General features: G+C 32.5%; 1 protein-coding gene across 4 annotated transcripts in view; it reads left to right on the plus strand.

Moving 5' to 3' along the window:
- Positions 1 to 20,836, plus strand: part of Mnat1 (MNAT1 component of CDK activating kinase) — a 235,271-nt gene that overhangs the window by 77,656 nt on the left and 136,779 nt on the right. For all 4 annotated transcript variants that reach the window (XM_078050015.1, XM_078050016.1, XM_005322767.5 and 1 more), the window contains exons 5-6: positions 3,606 to 3,746; positions 9,734 to 9,859. In XM_078050015.1, coding sequence (XP_077906141.1) covers positions 3,606 to 3,746; positions 9,734 to 9,859 — 267 coding nt within the window. The remainder of the gene's footprint in view (positions 1 to 3,605; positions 3,747 to 9,733; positions 9,860 to 20,836) is intronic.

The following is a 20,836-nucleotide window of genomic DNA, read 5'->3' on the forward strand; positions in this document are numbered from 1 at the left end:
CTTTAAGGGCATACCACCATATGACTGTAAGACTTCCAACTAGGTCATACCTCCTAAAGGTTCTGTTATCTCCCAGTAGCACCAGGGACTGGGAATCAAGTATTGGTAACATCAAATATTGGTGTTTGGAGGACACTTTCTGACACCATAGCAGCATCTTAAGAGAATTCCCTGGATTTGTTAGAGAAATTCCTTACAGAATTTTGCTATTAGAACTCTTGCTTTCTGTGGAGTCATATCATTATTTTCCTCATTCTGTTATCTTTCTTTTTCATTCTCTTGGGAACCTTTTCTTTCCTTCCTGTCTCTTAAATATAGGTTCTACATAGATTCCTTTTAGTGATTCTCTTTGAGTTATCCCTTTATGATAAGTTGTTTTTTCCCCCTGAGCTCTTAAATGTAATGTATCCATATATATATGTGGTATTAATAGTTATTTTTGTCTAGATGTATCATAGACACCTGTAATTCAGTATTTTCAGAACCTTTTTTATCTTTGCTTTCCAATTTCTTTAAATATTAAAAAGTTTTACTATATTTTCTATGGTAAGAACAGTTAATATTGTATCTATCATTTGAGCACTTGTATAATACACTTAAAAATTGTACAGGTCTCTAAAAACTTGTTCATGTTGTTTAATGAAATTTTAGGTCTGTTGGTTAGTAACTCTCCATTCCCACTCCCCAGCTCTTGACAATCACTATTTCACTCTTTTATTCTATGAAATTTCACTACTTTAGGTACCTCATATAAGGGGAATCATAAAGTATTTGTCATGCTTGATATGATTTTAATTTTCTTAAATTTATTAAGGTGTGTTTGGGTGACTTGTTATCCATGCTTGAGAATGACATACATTCTGCTGTTTTGGGTTAAATGTTCATCTATTTTGTCTATAATGTTCAAGTCCTGCGTTTACTTTTTGATCTTTTGTTTGGATGTTTGCATTTATTATTGAAAATAAGCTGTTGAGGTCTTTTACTGTCTGTATTGCTATTTATTTCTTCATTCAGTTGTCAGTGTTTGATTTATACATTTAAGGTGCTCTGATGTTGAGTGCATATATGTTTAAAATTGTTACATCTTTCTATATGTTGGTCCTTTTATCATTATAGAATGTTTTTCTTTGTCTCTTGTGACAGTTTTTGAATTAACTAATTTTGCTTTGTCTCTTACAATGTTCTTTATCATAGTGAATCTATCCAAATGTTCAGGCTGAACCTGGTCACTCTTTAGGTTTTGTTGATCATCAGTTTCTTATAATTTTTTAAATCTGGTTCCTCCTCTGATTTATTATTATTTATTTAAGGATCTTATAATTTCTTATCTGGATTATTGGAATATTCTTCTGACTAGTCTTTCTATTGTCAGTGTTGAACCCTGTTGATCTGTATTCCTTACTGTTTCTATTCATCTTTCTAAACCCATTCCTCAGGTTTTCTTAATGTCTTCTAGCTGCCTTAGTATGGTATATGTTCCTTTAGTGTGGTACAGTATACCCTCTGCTTTCCTCTTCAGTTATATCTGAAGCTTTTTTTTTCTACTCTCATACTTCATGACTAGGCCTACGAAGCATCCCAGCTTCCAGCTTTTTTTCTTGTCTTTCTTCCTTTTTTTTCTTTGCTTACATGGCTATTTACTGTCAATGGGAGTAAATACTTACTGTTTGAAGTCCTTAGTTGGACTTCCATGTATTATTTTCCCAGAACTTTGTAACAGATTACCAAAAACTGGATGACTTACGACAGCAAGAATTTGTCTTTGCTCCATTATAGAAGTTAGAAATCTAAATTCAGGGTGTTAGTATTTTTCATGGTTCTAGAGGAGACTCCTGTTTTGCTATTTCCAAGCTCAGGAATCTGCCAGCAATCTTTGTCATTCCTAGGTTTATAGATACATCACTCTAATCTTTGCCTTTCTCAGGTCTTCACAAGGTCTTCTTCCATGTTTGTCTTTGTCCAGATTTCTAGTATGACCTTATCTTAATTTGATTATATCAGCAAAGATCTTATTTCTAAGTGAGGTCACATTTATGGGTACCAGGATTTAGGTCTCTGTATTAGTCAGGGTTCTCTAGAGAAACAGAATAAATAGGAAGTATAATCATAAAAGGGGGATTTATTAGGGTGGTTGTCTTAGTGACCAGAAGCTGGATAGTCCACAATGGCTGCATACAGGCTGGAGAGCTGGGAAAATGAATGGTTGCACAGTCCAAAAGGTTGAAGCCCCAGAACAAGAGGGATCAATGGTGCTACCCTAGTCCTAAACTGAAGGCTTCTGGAGAATCATTGGCAGAGTCCGCTTTGGAAGAGTGAAGGAGTGAGAGTCTGATATACTCAGATGATCGCAGCAGCAATCAAGAACCAGTTCAAGAAGAATCGAGCTAGCATCTGCTGCTGCTTCCTTGTTCTTCCAACTTTTATTCTGTCCAAGCCCTCATCCTATTTAATGGTGCTGCCACGATTAGGGAGGATCTCCACTTCAATTGGCTATCCCTCATTGACACACCCAAAAGCCCCTTAATCACCAGCCCTTCTTAATCCAATCAAGTTGACGATTCAAATTAACCATTGCAGTCTCTAACATATCTTTATAGGGGATACAGTTGCACTGTGTATGAAACCCTTTCTTATTCTGCTGTTACTTCCAAGGAGAATTTATCTCGCTGTCAGTTGTGTTCTCACTATATACCTGTGTACCTTACAAAAACTTGTCATTCTTAATTGCAAACACAAATACCTCCCATGTACTCTTAATATAACCTTTTTACATTTATTGCTATTTATGCTTCTTGAGTTGGAAGCCTGAGCTAGAGTAGAGACTTTGGTAGTAGAGGTGGAGAAGTTTGTAAGATATGTGAGAGAATTCATAGGACTTAACAATTGATTTAATTTAAAGAGAATGAGGGAGTAGAGAGAGTAAACAAGGATGACTTTGAGATTGAATTGACTCAAGATATTGTTGTGCTCCTAGAAGAAATAAAAAATATAGGAGAACAGATACTTAAATTAGTTTTGCACATACTGAATTTAAAGTATATAAGTAGGGGCTGGGCTGTTGCTCAGCAGTAGGGCACTTGCCTGGCACGTGTGAGGCACTGGGTTTGATTCTCAGCACTGCATATTAATAAATAAAGGTCTATCAACAACTAAAAATAAATAAAGTATATAAATAAACACTTTTTCTGCATGGGAACTTTTTTTTTTTTTGGTGGTGGTGGGGTAGTTTACCTAATATGTGAATTGAAAAAATAAAGATCATGTTAAATCCCTTAAAGTGAATGACTTTAAACTGTCTGTAATAATCATAAATTAAAAAACCCTAATTGTTAAGTACAGTTACAGTTATGTTACAGTTCTGCTTCCTGGCTTAATGTTCTTTGTTTAAGTATTTGTATAGCGATAGATGTCAGTCATTCTTTTTAATAGAAACATGTTCACATGAAATAAAATGAATGCTAGTTCCTTCTAAGAAGATTGCTGCATTATTAAAAAATAAGTGCTTATTTGTTTTATGCTTGCAATAAATAAAGTATCAGGATGTGTTGTAGGATTGCTGTTGGTTGCTAAGTGTATTCCATAGCATATATAAATTTCTGTTTTAGACTCGTGAACAGGAAGAATTGGAGGAAGCTTTAGAGGTAGAACGGCAGGAAAATGAACAAAGAAGACTATTTATACAAAAAGAAGAACAACTGCAGCAGATTCTAAAAAGGAAAAATAAGCAGGCTTTTTTAGATGAACTGGTATGTATTAATATTACTTGTGATTAAAAAAATTAGTCTTCAGGATATACCTTTATTATTTATTGTGTTGGATAATGACATTTAAATGGCATTTCCACAGTGTGCTCTGGTTTACATTTAGTTTAGGTGATTATTTGTTATATCTTTAAATCTATTGCTGAATAAGAAATTATACTCTCTCTGAAATTAAAAAGAAAAACTAAACAATCCACTATCAACAGAATAACATTCTTTTATACTCATATTTCTGTGGGACGAGAATTCAAATGGGTCTCTGGGGCTGTTCTCCTCCCATGTATTCTCAGAGCACCTCCCTAGGTGGTTTTTATAGCTATGTAGTTGGGACTATAGGAGGGAGTATTCTAAGAATAAAGAAGTAGAGGCTGGTAATGTATTAAGAAGTAGAAGTGGGAGCTGATGTGGCTCAGTGGTAGAGTGCTCGCCTAGCATGTGCGAGGCCCTGGGTTCGATCCTCAGCACCACATAAAGATAAATAAATAAAATAAAGATATTGTATCCATCTACAACTAAAAAATAAATATATGTAAAAAAGTAGAAGCTATTAATGTATTAAGACTTGGGTTGAGAAATTTGTGCAGGATCAATTTCATCATATTTATTAGTAAAAGAGCCCATTCAGTTTCAGGAGGAAGGGATATAAATCTTACTTCTGGTGGGAGGATTATGGCCATCTTTAATCTACATAGTATGTGCTTGGAAAAAAATTTCTCTCAAAATTTGAGACAGTATAAATTCATTTGATACCCAGTCTCTACCCCAAAGAGAGTTTAGCAATAAGAATCATGAAAATGACTATTATTTTATCTCACTCATATGCTTATTTATTTATATTCTCCTACCTGCCATGAAGGATTTGAAGTGATTTGCCTAAGATGTGGACATGGTACTATTTATGGGCCTTTAAAGAAGAACATTAAAATTCCTTTTCTTCCTAATTCCTTAAAAAAAAAAAAACACCTTTTTCATGACTCTCCATTTTATTTTCGGATGAAAGTAATATAAATGACATAAGGTAGGGGCTGGGGTTGTAGCTCAATTGGCAGAGCACTTGCCTAGCACATATGGGGCACTGGGGTCGATCCTCAGCACTACATGAAAATAAAATAAATAAAATAAAGGCATTGTGTCCATCTACTAGAAAAAGTATTTTAAAAAGATAAATGACATAAGGCAGTATATTCTTTTCTAATTAAATTTTTCTGGTGCATTATAATTACATGTAATAGTGAGATCCTTTGTGATAAGTTTGTACATGCACATAGTATAGATTGGTCTATTTGATTTCCCATTACTTTTCCTCTGTCTTCTCTCCTCCTTCCCCCAGCCCTCTTCCCTTGTTCTACTTGTCTCCTTTCTATTTTCATGAGGTCCTCTCTTCTAGCTTTCACATGTGAGAAAAAACATAGGATTCTTGAGTCTCTGTCTAAACAAGTATACTTTTCAGAGATTGTTTATATGTTTCTAAACTTACTAAAACACATTGTTTTTGTAGTATTTTTCCCTGGATTAATATTGATTTTTCTAGTAGCTCATTTTTGAATGTTGTGGCTTTGTGCTAAGGTTTATAATAACTCTGGTTACTCTGATATAACTTGATTTATATTTTATATGAGAAAACAATATTTTTGGAAGAAGTGTTGTTACAATATTGGTGTTTTCTATCCATCAGTTCCGTAAGTAATTGTTGTTATACTAGCAATAATTAGTAAAGTTTGTGATGTGCTTTATAGATTTGATACTGTATTATAACTCTGATGCTTATAATCCTGTATAACATTGATAACATCCCAAACTAGAAGGCCTCCCTCTCTAGGAAAGTCTTTTTATATTCTTCCCTTCCCATTTTTGTCCACATAATGAGTTATTTATTCAGTGTTAACACACTTATCACATCTAATTGATATGTTGTTATTCTATGGTGAGATAAATATATATGCATGTATTGTTACATTGTGCTTTTGTCCCCAAAAGCATCTAATCCAGTTAATCAGGAATAAAAAGAGAAAGCAAAATTACTTAATTTTAGAAATAGATGAGAAAGGAAAAATAAGAGATTAATGAGGTTTAGACAGAAAATGTTTATCATAAAATCTTATCTAATTTCTGTGAGTGGAATGTGAATATTGTTCTGAAAATGAGGGCAGAAGCATATAAAATAGAATAATGGTGTTTTCCCTAGCAACTTTCATTAGTTCTTTCTTAAAGTTATTAAGTGGAAAGTATGGCTTTAGAAGCTGAAATGATACCTGTTGTGTTTTGCATTTTTGTAGATGTGTTTGGTAAGAAATTGAAAATTTTAAAGGATGAATTAGTAAATATTAATTTTTATAGTTATTTTATTGAAAGATTCTTCCCCAATCATGTTATACAAAGAGGGAAACACTTTTTTGGGGAATAATGCTTGTCTTTATAGATAGTTGAATTAATCCTAAGTATAGAAATTTGAGATTACATGAAAATATACTTTTAGTATTTTATGTCTCATTAATAGAAAGGGTTTTCAGATTTCATTTTGAAGTTAGCTAGCTTTGCATAGCAATCATTCTTGCATATCTTTTTGTCCTTAAAAGTACTAAAGTTTGCTGCCTCATTGAGCTGCTGTTGGCATGAAGCTCCCCTTTAATTCAGTGAGGCATGAAGTATGATGTGAAACTGCCAATGTACATTGTATATAATCTGGAGTTAATATTGGTTTTTGTGAGTCTTTCCCCCCACTTCCTGTTTTCTTCACCTGCAAGTCATTACCACACATACTTTGCTCACTATTTAGGTCATATAACATAGTGGTTAAATAATTCTTAGTAATTTGCTGTATTCATTAGTACAATTAATTGCAACAGATTGGTTTAGAATACTCTGTAGTTGGATTTCTGGTTTCCATTTTAAAATTTATTTTTAAAGATTCTTAATTACATTAATATTTCAATTTTTATTAATGTTTTCATTATAAATATTAACATAAATTTCTCATATCTTTTTGAACCCTATTAAATAATGTATTTCTTCTTCTGTATGTGTTTATGTGTTAGATTTTATTAAGAAAGAAAATAGCTAGCATTGTATTTGTAAATATATCTAGCCTTGAATCTTAGCATTATTCCATGAACCTAATTTATACAAGTACTACTTACTAAATTTTTTTTCCTCCTGTTTTTGAGTTTAATTCTTGTGCCAAAAGCCACTTTTTAAACTTTTAAAAAGCAATGGCATTACATTATACTCTATGTGACAGGATTTTAATGTTATGGTCTTAATGTTTATGGCTTAGCATTTGCCATAATATTGGCTAAAAAGTCCATTTATTTAATCCTAACTGTAAATTTAAATTTTTTTAATGGTTTGGAAAGAGATTTTTAATCAGGTCCTGTCTTATTAAATCTTTTTATATTCTCATTTGAAAATTTTCTTCAGTTTATGTCTTAAATTTTCTATGGGCTAATATTGTTGTCAAATGCAGTAGCTGATTTTTATTAGAAATATTGTTTGCCAGATGGCTTGCTTAAAGTCAGCTAAAATAATCTTTTAAAAATGGTCATTATGAAGCTTTTAATGAGTATTACAGGCAGTCTTATTAAAGTTTCTTTAAATATTAAACATTGTGCCTTCGGGCAGTTATAGGTTATGGAAACTTTCAATGCAAAATGTAATACTAAGAAGTATGAAATAACTTGAAAGATGGAATTTACATGTTATATATTCCTCAGAGCATATATTTTTTACATAGTTTATTTTACCCTATAGATATTTTTTGTTGTCATGCATGATTCTAGTTTTAACACTCACAAAGGGTTTCATGCTTCAAGAGTTTTTAGTACTAAAGTAGAAAGAATTAAGTTATTTAAAGTAAATTCTATGTTTTAGTATTTAGTATTAAATTAATTTTAGATACCTAGAATGTTTGTTTTTATTCCTTTTATATGAATGTGAAACCAGGATTGAAGTAAACTGGCTTAATTAGCAATTTTTTTTGAAGTGAATATGTTATCTTGCTTTCATAAATAAGTTTTGCTTTTTAGAATAAATATCAGTTGTGGATGAGCATATACTTTCATTTTGATTATAAGTTGGAGAGTAATGATTTAACCTTTTAGCTAAGATAATTTATATTTCCTCTGTTAGTTTCTACATATGAAAAGGTAGAATGGCTTTTAAAAGGCTTTTTAGGTCTTACTCCAGTTAAAAAGTTTTTTAATTTAAAATGCTTAATGGAAATCTAAAATAGCTTCAGGGATTCATAGTCCTGTTACTACTGCATTACTAATGCTTTGTTGTAGATATTCAAGCATATTCTTCTATAGTATTTCACTAACTCCTTCATTATTGCTAAAAGTAGATCTCAATGATTTTCTCTCTTAATAAGGATACATTTTGTAAGTAAAATTTGTATACTTCCATTAACTGTTTTTTCTTTTTTTTATGTTGAGGATTTAATCCAGGGAAGCTTTATCACTGAACTACATCCCCAGTTCTTTTTTATTTTTTATTTAGGCTCTCACTAAGTTACTTAGGGCTTCACTAAATTGCTGAGGCTGGCCTGAAACTTGCAGTCCTCCTGCCTTAGCCTCCCGAGGTGTTGAGATTACAGGCTGTATTTACTTTTAGAAGTGTGATCCTCATGATATTCCTCTTGCAAAGCACTTCTGTTACAAAATTGTGTTATGCCAACTTTATTCTAGGATGATACTCTTGAATTAAATTGCTTGTTATTTTGAGTTACTTACACACTGGAACCTTAAATAATTGCTTTTATTATATTAGCTCCATTTGTGCCTAAAAATTATTAAGTGGTATTGTGAAACATTAATTGTAGAGTTTCTTCAAAATTAAATTCTGGATGGTGACTATTTTAAAAATCTGTACTCCCACACCCCTACCCCCCCTTTTTTTTGCACTGCTGGGGATCAAACTTAAGGGTCACATTCATATTCCAAGCAGTCTATGAGTAGGCTATACCTCCAACCCTATCTATAGCCCATTTTAACAATATGTTTTCATAAAAAACCTTGGTATAGGAGATAAGAATGTGTACCTTCGTATTTTGTTTATAGATATGGAATGTATGTGTGTGTGTGTGTGTGTGTGTGTGTGTGTGTGTGTGTGCATGTGCACACGTGTGTATGTGAGTCTGTGTTTATGTGTCACAGGGAGGGAAAAAAAGATCACCTTCTCTCTAGACCTACCTCTGCATATGTTTCTAGGTTATTATTTAACTGAAAAGTCAGAAAAAAATTTGCATGTAACTTAGTTTAGATATTAGCTTTGCAGCACTTTAAACATGTAAGAAGTCTTCATGTGTAACAGGATAAATAACAGTACGTGTAAGAATCAGTCAGAGATTTGCTTGTTTTAATTAAATATGTGTGTAGATTTGTGTACATGTTGACCCTGGTTTATTATAAATATAAGATATTAAAAATGTTTATAATTTTGTTACTTAATTAAAAAATTTAGATTTAATTTTTAAAAGTTAGTAAAGAAGAAAATAAAAATACATTTGATTGTACATACAATAGATCCATTGTGCAAAATAGAGCAAGGATCATTTCCAAACAGCCTTAGGTGAAATCTAATGGGAAACAATTTTAAATTGGTCTGAAATCACTGGTAAAAAGAATGTGTCTTAGGTAAACATCTGATCTAAGTTATAGTACTTTGTACTACTCTTTTTGTGATTAGCTTCTTTTTTTTTTAAATAAGTACAGTTGGTGGCTAGATGAAATATGACCCTATTATATTGTCTTTAATGTGGATTTTATAAAAATACTTGTTTGCGGGTTATTTTGATTTATGAGTCTACAACAGCCTTTTCTTATTATGGAATGTTAATATTTTCTGTAAAGTGTTCTCTAGAAAGTGAATATTTAGTCCAATATCAAATACTTACGGAAAAGGCTTAGTTTAAAAGTTTTGTTCCTATTTAGTTTGTCCTTTTTAACTTTCATATTGAACTTGAACTTTTCTTATAGGAGAGTTCTGATCTCCCTGTTGCTCTGCTTTTGGCTCAGCATAAAGATAGATCCACCCAATTGGAAATGCAACTTGAGAAACCTAAACCTATAAAACCAGTGACATTTTCTACAGGCATCAAAATGGTAAGCCTTATTTTAATTGCTTATTTAAAAGATATTTTTCAGAGATTATGCTTTATAATTCAATATTAATTTCTCAGTAAACGGAAAGGTACAGATGTTTAAGAACAATGTCTGATGTAGATAGATGTTTGCAAATATGGACATTGTAAGGAAAGTGAATATTTAGCAAGTATAAACACAGTTTTAATGAGTGTGATATTAGATTTGTATTTTTTTTAATCTCGTAATTTAGGAAAATATTTTTTAACAGAAAATGCTTAGTCTCATTAAGGAAGTATTTGATGATATAGAATAGGAAAACAAATATTAATTTGTATTTCTCTGCAAACAATTCTCTCTCTGTCTCCCTCTCTCTATATATAGATAGATAGATACTTTTTTAGAAGCCATTTTTAGCTTCTAGATTGTTGTAAGCATAAACTAATTTGAAATTAAAAAAATATTTTAGCTATTCATTTGAAAGAAAGATTTTATTTGGTTATTTCTTTTGGAATTGTATACTTTGTCATATTAGTTTTAATATGTGTTTAATATCCAGATATTTGAGATAGAGCTATTGTAAAATATATAACTATTCTATTAGTGAATTATTTTAAAATAGTGAGTGTCATTATAGTAGTATAAAAATGTGGCAGCATTTTGAAATTGTAGTTAAGATAGTCAACTAGTTTTGTAATACAGTAATTCTTCATGTATTTAGTATGTCTGTACTCACAAATTCTTTGTAACATTTTTAGGTTTTCCTCTTTTTCTCCAAATGTTTCCTTTAAAATATAAAACTAAACCAATCAAAGGTTGTAGGTTACTAACTTTTTGTGAAATGATTATAGGGTTTAATTTAATATTATACAGTATCAAGTTTAGAGAATAACATTTCTTATTTAATCTTGCTATGCTAAGTTATGCTCTCTGTATTTTTCTTTCTTTTGCTACCATGGTCCCATTATTATTAACTCTTGAGCATTCTTTTATATTAAGACTTACAATCATTGTATTAAAATTATCAGTTCACCTGTCTCATTATCAATCTATAAGCTTCTAGAACTGACACCGAATAAGCTTTTCATGAATCTTGGCAAGAAGCCTAGGTAATTGAGTGAGGGATGGATGAAAAAGTAAATAGACAATTGATTAGAATAGTACCTGAGTTTATATATTACATCAACCCTTTAGTGAATTATAATGCATATATGCTTTTTTTGATATTTTGCTCACTGAAACTATTTTTTTTAATTTCATGAGGTGGATTTTTTTTTTTTGCAAATGTCTAATGTAACATCAGGAAGCAGTAAAAATAATAGTAACAGAAAATGTAGAATAGTTTTGCCATAGTTACTATTCTGTTAGTGAATGAGTGAAAAAATGTGTTAGATTATTAAATAAATACATTTCTTTATCTCTTGGAAAGTATCTTGGGTACTTCTCTGTAGTCACTTAAAACCAAGCTGGCACATTCTTTTCTAGATGTACTCTGTCTGTAACTTACAACCAAACTGTTTTGCTTATGTTGTGGTTGTGGTCAGATTCTCTAATAAACTATGTAAGAACTCATGGAATGAAGAATTGAATTTTCACTTTTTTACCCTGGCATTACAATACTCAGGCTGATAGAGTTTGCAGATTTTTTGGTTGACATTTTTCATTATATGCCTGTATTTCAAAGCTATTGTTAATACATGCAATATTGAAATGGCTGAATTTAGCTGAAAACATTAGTCAAGTCAGTGATTTTCAGTATGCAGTCCTATGCTTAGATGACACACAAAGCTGTTCATTTCAGGTACATATCCTCTGTTATAAGTTGAGTGTAATTAGTGTATAGGAATCAGTATTTCAAAAACATTATCAAAATACATTTATTTTTTTAAATTGATTTTATTTTTTTTAAATACATGGCAGTGGAATGCATTATAATTCTTATTATACATATAGAGCACAATATTTCATATCACTGTTTGTATATAAAGTATGTTCACATCAATTCATGTCTTCATACATGTACTTTGGATAATGATGTCCATCACATTCCACCATCATTGCTAACCCCCTGCCCACTCTCTTCCCCTCCCACCCCTCTGCCCTATCTAGAGTTCTGTATTCCTCCCATGCTTCCCCTCTCTACCCCTCTACGAGTCAGTCACCTTATATCAGAGAAAACATTTGTCTTTTTGGGATTGGCTGATTTCACTCTAGCATTATCTTCTCCAATGCCATCCGTTTACCTGCAAATGCCATGATTTTATTCTCTTTTATTGCTTAGTAATATTCCATTGTGCATATATACCACATTTTTTTAATTCATTCATCTACTGAAGGGCATCTAGATTGGTTCCACAGTTTAGCTATTATGAGTTGTGCTGCTATAAACATTGATGTGGCTGTGTCCCTGTAGTATGCTGTTTTTAAGTACTTTGGGTCCTTGGTCTATACTCAAAGTACATTTCTAATTAGAAATAATATTCTAATTTTTAAAGGCCAGGGGCTATTTTTCTTCATTTGACCTCTACAGATAAGGTCACATATATCATACTTTTATCATTGAAGTTATTAATACATTGCTTCCATTTTTAACAAATGTATAGTAGCTTCTGCTATTTTCCAGTTCCCTTTCTTTTATTGTATATATAATACTGAAATAAGATCTGGCTTAATCTTAACTAGAAGATGCAATAGTTCATCTTACGTTTTTTGGAACTCTTTAAAATAATTTTTTTAGTTGCTAACTACAGTAGTTTGAAAATCTATATGATTCAATAGTAAGTTGCCTGTACCTCCAAAAATGTATCCTGATTTCATCAATTTGTCCCCATCTCTGTTGTCCTACGCTAGTTACCATCATGTCTTTCTTAGACTCCTGTGGTAATCTTCCATCATATCTCTCTGTTCTTCTTTATAATCTGTAACCTTTGTATGGTTCCCCAGATGGATTGATGATGGTAAATAAACAATGAAAAATATGAAAACATCACCTCCTTAATGTATTTCATTGCCTTTCCAATATATTTAGAATAAATTCCAGAATATTAATCAGTCACTTTCTCATCTGTAAGTGATATTTGTACCAAAAAGTGAATGGTGAAAATGAGTTAGCCAAGTAAAAATCCCAGCAGAGAAAAAAGCAATAGCAAAAAACTTAAGGTAAGAAACAGATGTATTAACAGGTAGTGTTAAACATTAAACTTTTCATATCCAAGCTAAGTATCTTTCTCTTATCCCTACCCCTGTTATTTTATACCTTTTAACAACATATATCACTATTAGAAGATATTTTATAGACACATTGTTTAATGTTTCTCTCTACCATTAAATATGAACTCTGTGAACCTATAGCAAGGTGTGTTTCTAGCACCTAGAATAGTGTCATATACATCATGGTTCTTCTTGAAGTATTTTTGGATGAGTGAATGAATCCAAAATATTAGGTTCATACTGAATTTTTAGTCTGAAGATCCTGAAGTACTTTTCTTTATTCTGTTTGAGATGATGTAGCAAATGTATTTATTTGTGTATATTGAACTGTCTTTATATCCCTGGAATAAATTCAGATATGCTATTGGATTTGGTTTGCCAGTATATATATATATATATATATATATATATATACACACACACACACATATATATATATATATTTTAAAATTTGCCTCTATATTCATGAGGGATATTAGTGTGTAATTTCCCTTTTTGTGTCTTTGTCTGGTTTTGGCATCAGGGTAATATTGGTTTTATAGAATGGTTTGGAAAAATTCCTCTTTTTTTTGAGAGAGAGAGAGAGAAAGAGAGAATGATTTTTTTTTTTTTAAATATGGACACAACACAATGCCTTTATTTTTATGTGGTGCTGAGAATCAAACTCAGGTCCCTCCTGTGCTAAGCATGTACCCTATTGCTGAGCCACAATCCCAGCCCCTCTTTTTTTTAAAAAAAAAAAAAAAAACACTTTTTTTTTTTTAAATAGTTTGAAAAGAATTGGTATACATTTGTCTTTAAAATTTTGTTAGAAATAGTAAGGAAGCCACCCAGTCCTGGGATATTTTTTTTTGAAATTTTATTAGGGATTTGATTTTGTTGCTCATTAGTACTCTGTTTAGGTTTTTCTATTCATTGTTGGTTTTGGACACTGTAAGTTGGCAGGCTGTGTGGAGGGTTTCCCCAGAGGCCAGGACTACCACCTAAGTAGCCATTGGGCTAATTACAAGTACACTGGAGCAAGTTGGGCCTACCATTTCTTTGCTAAATTTTCTAGAAGGATGCCTGGCCACCTGTTGGACTGAGTGCAGGTGAATGTAGGTTGCCAACTGTCTTGTTTTCCCCTTTGTGCAATTATTCCTATTCCCTGAGGGAATCAGATGCTGTTTGGATTTTTAAGCTAAGATTTTTTTGCTGATTTTAGCCTTCAAGCAATTGGGGTTTTGGTATTGTAACTATTGACATTAGCTTGCTAGAACACAGGTAGAATACAAAGGAAATATACCATGACTAGCCCTCAAGTTGACACAAACTCTAGCAGTCAGTCTGGTTTTAAAATGGCACCAAGTTGGGGTTGGGTGGTAGAGCACTTGCTTAGCATGTTTGAGGCACTTGCGGGTTTGATTCTCAGCACTGCATATAAATAAGTAAAATAAAGGCCCATTGACAACTAACTAACTAACTAACTAGATAAATAAATAAATAAAAGGCATAGAGCCATGGCAACTTGGTTATGGGGGTTGGGAGAGAGTATAACATGGACTTCTACTCTATGGTTGATGAATTCCATGCGACTCTTTACGTTTTGTTTGGGGTCTCTAGGGACTTCAGAAGTCTCTTGAATAGTTGTCTCCATTAGCAATGAGGATTATGCAGGATATATTTAGAAGGCTTATGTGGTTTTAAGCCAGTCTGGGTTGGGGAGCAAATATGGAAGAGATAGGGTGCTTTACTCTTCTCTCTATGGTGTTACCTTAGGTTTTTGATCCCCATAGGGATCTTGGCACTTCGCCTTCCATTTTCGAGCATAGTTCCCTGTATTCTGTCAAAATTGGTTTGTTTATTCTTTGAGGGAATCAAAAAAGGAACATCCTATTTGAGACATCTAACTGATGTATTAGTACTTATTTTGACTGTGTTTTAATTCATATTAAATTATTGTAAATAATGTGATACTATTATTTTATTCCTTTTCCCCTCCCATAATCTTTTGTTTTGTGAAATATAGTCACAATCTCTACAAAGTTTTTTAAACATGTACAATTGGTAGATAACCTATAAGACTCTTAAGTTCTGTTAGTGCCCTCTCTCTTTGTAACATTTTTCTGCCCTGGAAGCCCTTCTAACTTTTACTGAGAGAGCTTCTGGCACCTCCTATTAGGCTTCATCTTCAATGGTAGAGCTAAGAATATATTGCTGTTTTCTTCTCTTCCTGCTTATCAGAGCCTTTTCCAGGTGATGCCATGAGAGTTTAGAGCTTTTACTCAGCCCATAAGTTGATTTCTTAGATTGGTCTAGGATTCATAACTCCTATGGTATTGAGTTCAAAGAGGTTAAATTACCTTACAAGTGCTGAGGGCTTTCATCTATATTATAATTTTAAAAGATTGTGTGTGTTAGCTAAGTATTAATATGACTCCTGTAGTCTAGAATTTAAAGTGATGGGCTTTTTATGAACATAAAGAAGACCATATATAATCTCTGTAAAGTTGGGAAATTCCTGTAGGATCTTTACAATGTTCCTTCTTTCATTCCTGATAGTGGTAATTTATATCTTTTCATTTTTTAAATCTCTTATAAGTCTGGGTTGAGGTTTGTCAGTTTTATTGATCTAATCAGAGGGCCAGTTCTTGTTCATTATTTTTTTGTTTTCTGTTTTCCATTCCACTGATAATACCTCTTTTATTATTTCCTTCATTTTTCTTAATTGGGGTTAGTTTTCTCTACTTTTCTAATTTTTAAAAGTAGAAGTGCAGATTATTGATTTGTTAACTTTCTGATTTCATAGAATTATAGACATATAATAAGAATTTTCTTTAAAGCATTTCTTTAGCTGCTTCTCACAAATTTTGACATGTTATTGCTGTGATTTGAGTTGTCTGAGACACAGATGCCACAATGGAGTTAAATGTGCAAAAAAAATTTTTTTTTTTTGCTGTTTAGCTTTTTGAGTTCTTTATATATCCTAGAGATTAGTGCTCTTTCTGATGTGTGAGGGGTAAAGATTTGCTCCCAAGATGTAGGCTCTCTGTTCACCTCACACACTGTTTCTTTTGCTGAGAAGAAACTTTTTAGTTTGAGTCCATCACATTTATTGATTCTAGATTTTAATTCTTGTGCCAAAGGAGTCTTATTAAGGAATTTGGGGCCTAATCCTACATGATGAAGATTAGGACCTACTTTTTCTTCTATTGGATGTAGGGTTTCTGGTTTTATTTCTAGGTCCTTGATCCATTTTGAGTTGAGTTTTGTGCTTGGTGAGAGATAGGGGTTTAATTTCATTTTGTTGCATATGGATTTCCAGTTTTCCTAGCACCATTTGTTGAAGAGGTGTCTTTTCTCCAATGCATGTTCTTGGCACCTTTGTCTAATATAAGATAATGTAATTTTGTGGGTTAGTCTCTGTGTCCTCTATTCTGTACCATTGGTCTACCAGTCTGTTTTGGTGCCGATACCATGCTGTTTTTGTTACTATTGCTCTGTAATATAGTTTAAGGTCTGGTGTAGTGATGCCACCTGTTTCACTCTTCCTGCTAAGGATTGCTTTAGCTATCCTGGGTCTCTTATTTTTCCATATGAATTTCATGATTGCTTTTTCTATATCTATGAGGAATGCCATTGGGATTTTGATCAGAATTGCATTAAATCTGTATAGTGCTTTTGAAAGTATGGTCACTTTGATAATATTAATTCTGCCTATCCAAGAGCAAGATACATCTTTCCATCTTCTAAAGTCTTCTGTGATTTCTTTAGAATTCTGTAATTTTCATTCTATAGATCTTTCACCTCTTTTATTAAGTTGATTCCCAAGTATTTTATTTTATTTTTTTGAGGCTATTGAGAATGAGGTAGTTTTCCTTATTCCCTTTCTGAGGATTTATCAGTGATATTGATTTTATATTCTGCTACTTTGCTGAATTCATTTACTAGTTCTAGAAGTTTTCTGGTAGAAATTTTAGGGTCTTCTAGGTATAGAATCATATATCATCAGCAAATAGTGCCAATTTGAGTTCTTTTTTTCCTATGTGTATCCCTTTAATTTCTTTCATCTGTCTAATTGCTCTGGCCAGGGTTTCGAGAGCTATGTTAAGTAGAAGTGGTGAAAGAGGGCATCCCTGTCTTGTTCCAGTTTTTAGAGGGAATGTTTTCAATTTTTCTCCATTTAGAATGATGTTGGCCTGGGGCTTAGCATAGATAGCCTTTATGATATTGAGATATGTTTCTGTTATCTCTAATTTTTCTAGTGTTTTAATCATAAAGGGGTGCTGTATTTTGTCAAATGCTTTTTCTGCGCCTATTGAGATGATCATATGATTCTTATCTTTAAGCGTCTATTGATGTGATAAAGTTGTGAATTACATTTATTGATTACTGTATGTTGAACCAACCTTGCAACCCTGGGATGAATCCCACTTGATTGTGATGCATGATCTTTTTGATATGTTTTTGTATTCGATTTGCTAGAATTTTATTGAGAATTTTTGCATCTATGTTCATTAGAGATATTGGCCTGAAGGTTTCTTTTTTTGATGTGTCTTTGCCTGGTTTTGGAATCAGGGTGATATTGGCCTCATAGAATGAGTTTGGAAGTGCTGCCTCTTTTTTAAATTTTCTGAAATAAATTGAAGAGCATTGGTATTAGTTCTTTCAAAGGTTTTTTAGAACTTGGCTGTATATCCATCTGGACCTGGGCTTTTCTTGGTTGATAGACTTTTGATGGCGTCTGCTATTTCGTCACTTGAAATTGATCTGTTTAAATTGTGTCTATCATCCTGATTAAATTTGGGCAAATTATATAACTCTAGAAATTTGTAATGCCTTCTATATTTTCTAGTTTGTTGGAGTACAAATTTTCAAAATAATTTCTGATTATCTTCTGTGTTTCTGTAGTATCTGTTGTGATATTTCATTTTTTCATCTAGTATGTTATTTTCCTTCTCTTCGTTAGCATGACTAAGGGTCTGTCAGTTTTATTTATTTTTTTCAAAGAACCAACTTTTTATTCTGTCAATTTTCTCAGTTGTTTCTTTTGTTTCAGTTTCATTGATTTCAGCTCTGATTTTAATTATTTCCTGTCTGTTGCTGCTTTTGGTGTTGATTTGTTCTTTTTCTAGGGCTTTGAGATGTAATGTTAAGTCATTTATTTATTGACTTTTTCTTCTTTTAAGACATGAACTCCATGCAGTGAACTTTCCTCTTAGAACTGCTTTTATAGTGTCCCAGAGATTTCGATATGTTGTATCTGTGTTCTCATTCACTTGTAAAATTTTTAAATCTCCTCCTTGATGTCTTCTGCAACCCATTGTTCATTCAGTAACATATTATTTAGTCTCCAGGTGTTGGAGTGGATTTTATTTTTTATTTTATTATTGATTTCTAATTTCATTCCTTTATGATCTGATAGAATGCAAGGTAATATCTCTACTTTTTTATATTTGCTGAGAGTTACTTTGTGGCATAATTTATGGTCTGTTTTAGAGAAGGATCCATGTGCTGCTGAGAAGAAAGTGTCTTCTCTCATTGAAGGATGAAAAATTCTGTATATGTCAGTTAAGTCTGCGTTATTGATTGTATTATTGAATTCTATAGTTTCTTTGTTCAGCTTTTGTTTGGAAGATCTATCTAGTGATGAAAGAGGTGCGTTAACATCACTCAAAAATTACTCAAAATCATTCAAAATTATTGTGTTGCAATCTATTTGACTGTTGAACTTGAGAAGAGTTTGTTTGATGAACGTAGATGCTCCATTGTTTGGGGCATATATATTTATAATTGTTAAGTCTTGTTGGTGTATGGTTCCCTTGAGCAATATGCAGTGTCCTTCTTTATCCTTTTAGATTGACTTTAGCTTGAAGTCTACTTTATTTGATATGAGGATGGAATCCCCTGCTTTTTCCTCAGTCTATGTGAGTGGTATGATTTTTCCCAACCCTTCACCTTCAGTCTGTGGATGTCTTTTCCTATGAGTTGAGTCTCTTGAAGGCAGCATATTGTTAGGACTTTTTTTTTTTTTTTTAAAATCCAATCTGCTTGTCTGTCTTTTGATTGGTGAGTTTAGGCCATTAATATTCCATGTTATTATGGAGGCATCATTTTTATTCCCAGCCATTTTTGTTTATTTTTGGTATTTAACGTGACTTGGTTTCTCTCTGATTAGGTTTTCCTTTAGTGTAAGCCCTCCCTCTGCTGATTTTCATCATTGTTTTTCATTTCCTCTTCTTGGAATATTTTGCTGAGGACATTCTGTAGTGCAGGCTTTCTAGTTGTAAATTCTTTTAACTTTTGTTTATCATGGAAGGTTTTTATTTCATCCTCAAATATAAAGCTTAGTTTTTCTGGATATAAGATTCTTGGTTGGCATCCATTGTCTTTCAGAGCTTAGCATATATTGTTCTATGATCACCTGGCTTTGAGGGTTTGTCTTGAAAAATCTGCTGAGATATGAATTGACCTCCCTCTATATACGGTCTTCATTCTTCTCTTGTGCAGCTTTTAAGAGTCTATTGTTATTCTTTATGCTATTATAATATACTTTGGTGTATATCTGTTGTAATTTTTTTACATTTGGTGTCCTGTAGTTGGTTTTCCAATTTGTTCTTCATGCTTGGAAAATTTTCTGATATTATCTCATTGAAGAGGTTGTGGATTCTTTTGGTTTGTAATTCTGTGCCTTCCTCTATCCCAGTAATTCTTAGAATTGGTCTTTTCATGCTGCCCCATAATTCTTGGATGTTCTCTTCATGATTTCTTACTATCTTCACTGTGTGATCAACTTTATTTTCCAGATTGTATACTTTGTCTTCATTATCTTTCTTTCTTCCAAGTGATCTAGTCTGTTGGTTATGCTTTCTATTGAGTTTTTTATTTAATTTATTATATCCTTCATTTTAAAGATTTCTGACTTTTTCCCCCCAGAGTTTCTATCCCTTTGTTGAAGTAACCTTTTGCTCTCTTATCTCTTTGTTGGAATGATGAATTTTTACCTGTATTTGCTCATTTAGGTCATTCTTTAATTCACAGATCATTTTAATTATGAACCTTCTGAACTCCTTCTCTGACATTTCATCAACTTTGCTGTCTATGGGTTCTGTTATTATAGTATCTGGTTTGTTTGGGGCACATTCTTCCCTTTTTTTTCATGTTGTCCATGTGTCTTCCTTTTTTTTTACCGTGAGTCTGAAATATTACAATTTCTACCCTACATTCTTGTACCTGTGCAGATTATCTGTTCCTCACGTTGATGTTGGGCATACATATCGTGCTCTTGTCCCTCAATGTATGCTACTGAATCCAAAGGTGGTGGCGGCAATAGCCGAGGTAACCGGAGATAATAGTTGAGGTGTCCCAACATGGAAGCAATGTCTTACAGAGATGGGGCTGAAAGGATGGGCCTCACACTCTCTTTGGGATGCCTGCTATGAGATGTATCTGCTTCTAGGCCCTGCTCTTGTCAAAAAGTTAGGGGCTACTTCTTGGTGGAAGGTTACGATGATGACATCATCTTGATGCTTTTTTTTTTTCCTTCTCTATCTTGAACATGAGAAACATATTTATTCTAGTTGTGTTAATATTGTTGTCTGCTACTTTCACCATCTTTGTCATCTCTTGGTCAACTTCCGTTAACTAAATTTTGTTCTCCTGTTCTTGGGTCATGTATTTCTGCACTAGAAACTTCTTTATCTCAGCAGTGTTTTAAAGTTTTCAATGGTTGGTCTTACTGTCAAATCTGTTCCTAAATATTTTATGTTTTACAACATAAACTGTAAGTGTCTTAAAGGAATAACTTAT

The sequence above is a fragment of the Ictidomys tridecemlineatus genome, chromosome 5 (assembly GCF_052094955.1).
Source record: "Ictidomys tridecemlineatus isolate mIctTri1 chromosome 5, mIctTri1.hap1, whole genome shotgun sequence".
Taxonomy (NCBI): Eukaryota; Metazoa; Chordata; class Mammalia; order Rodentia; family Sciuridae; genus Ictidomys; species Ictidomys tridecemlineatus.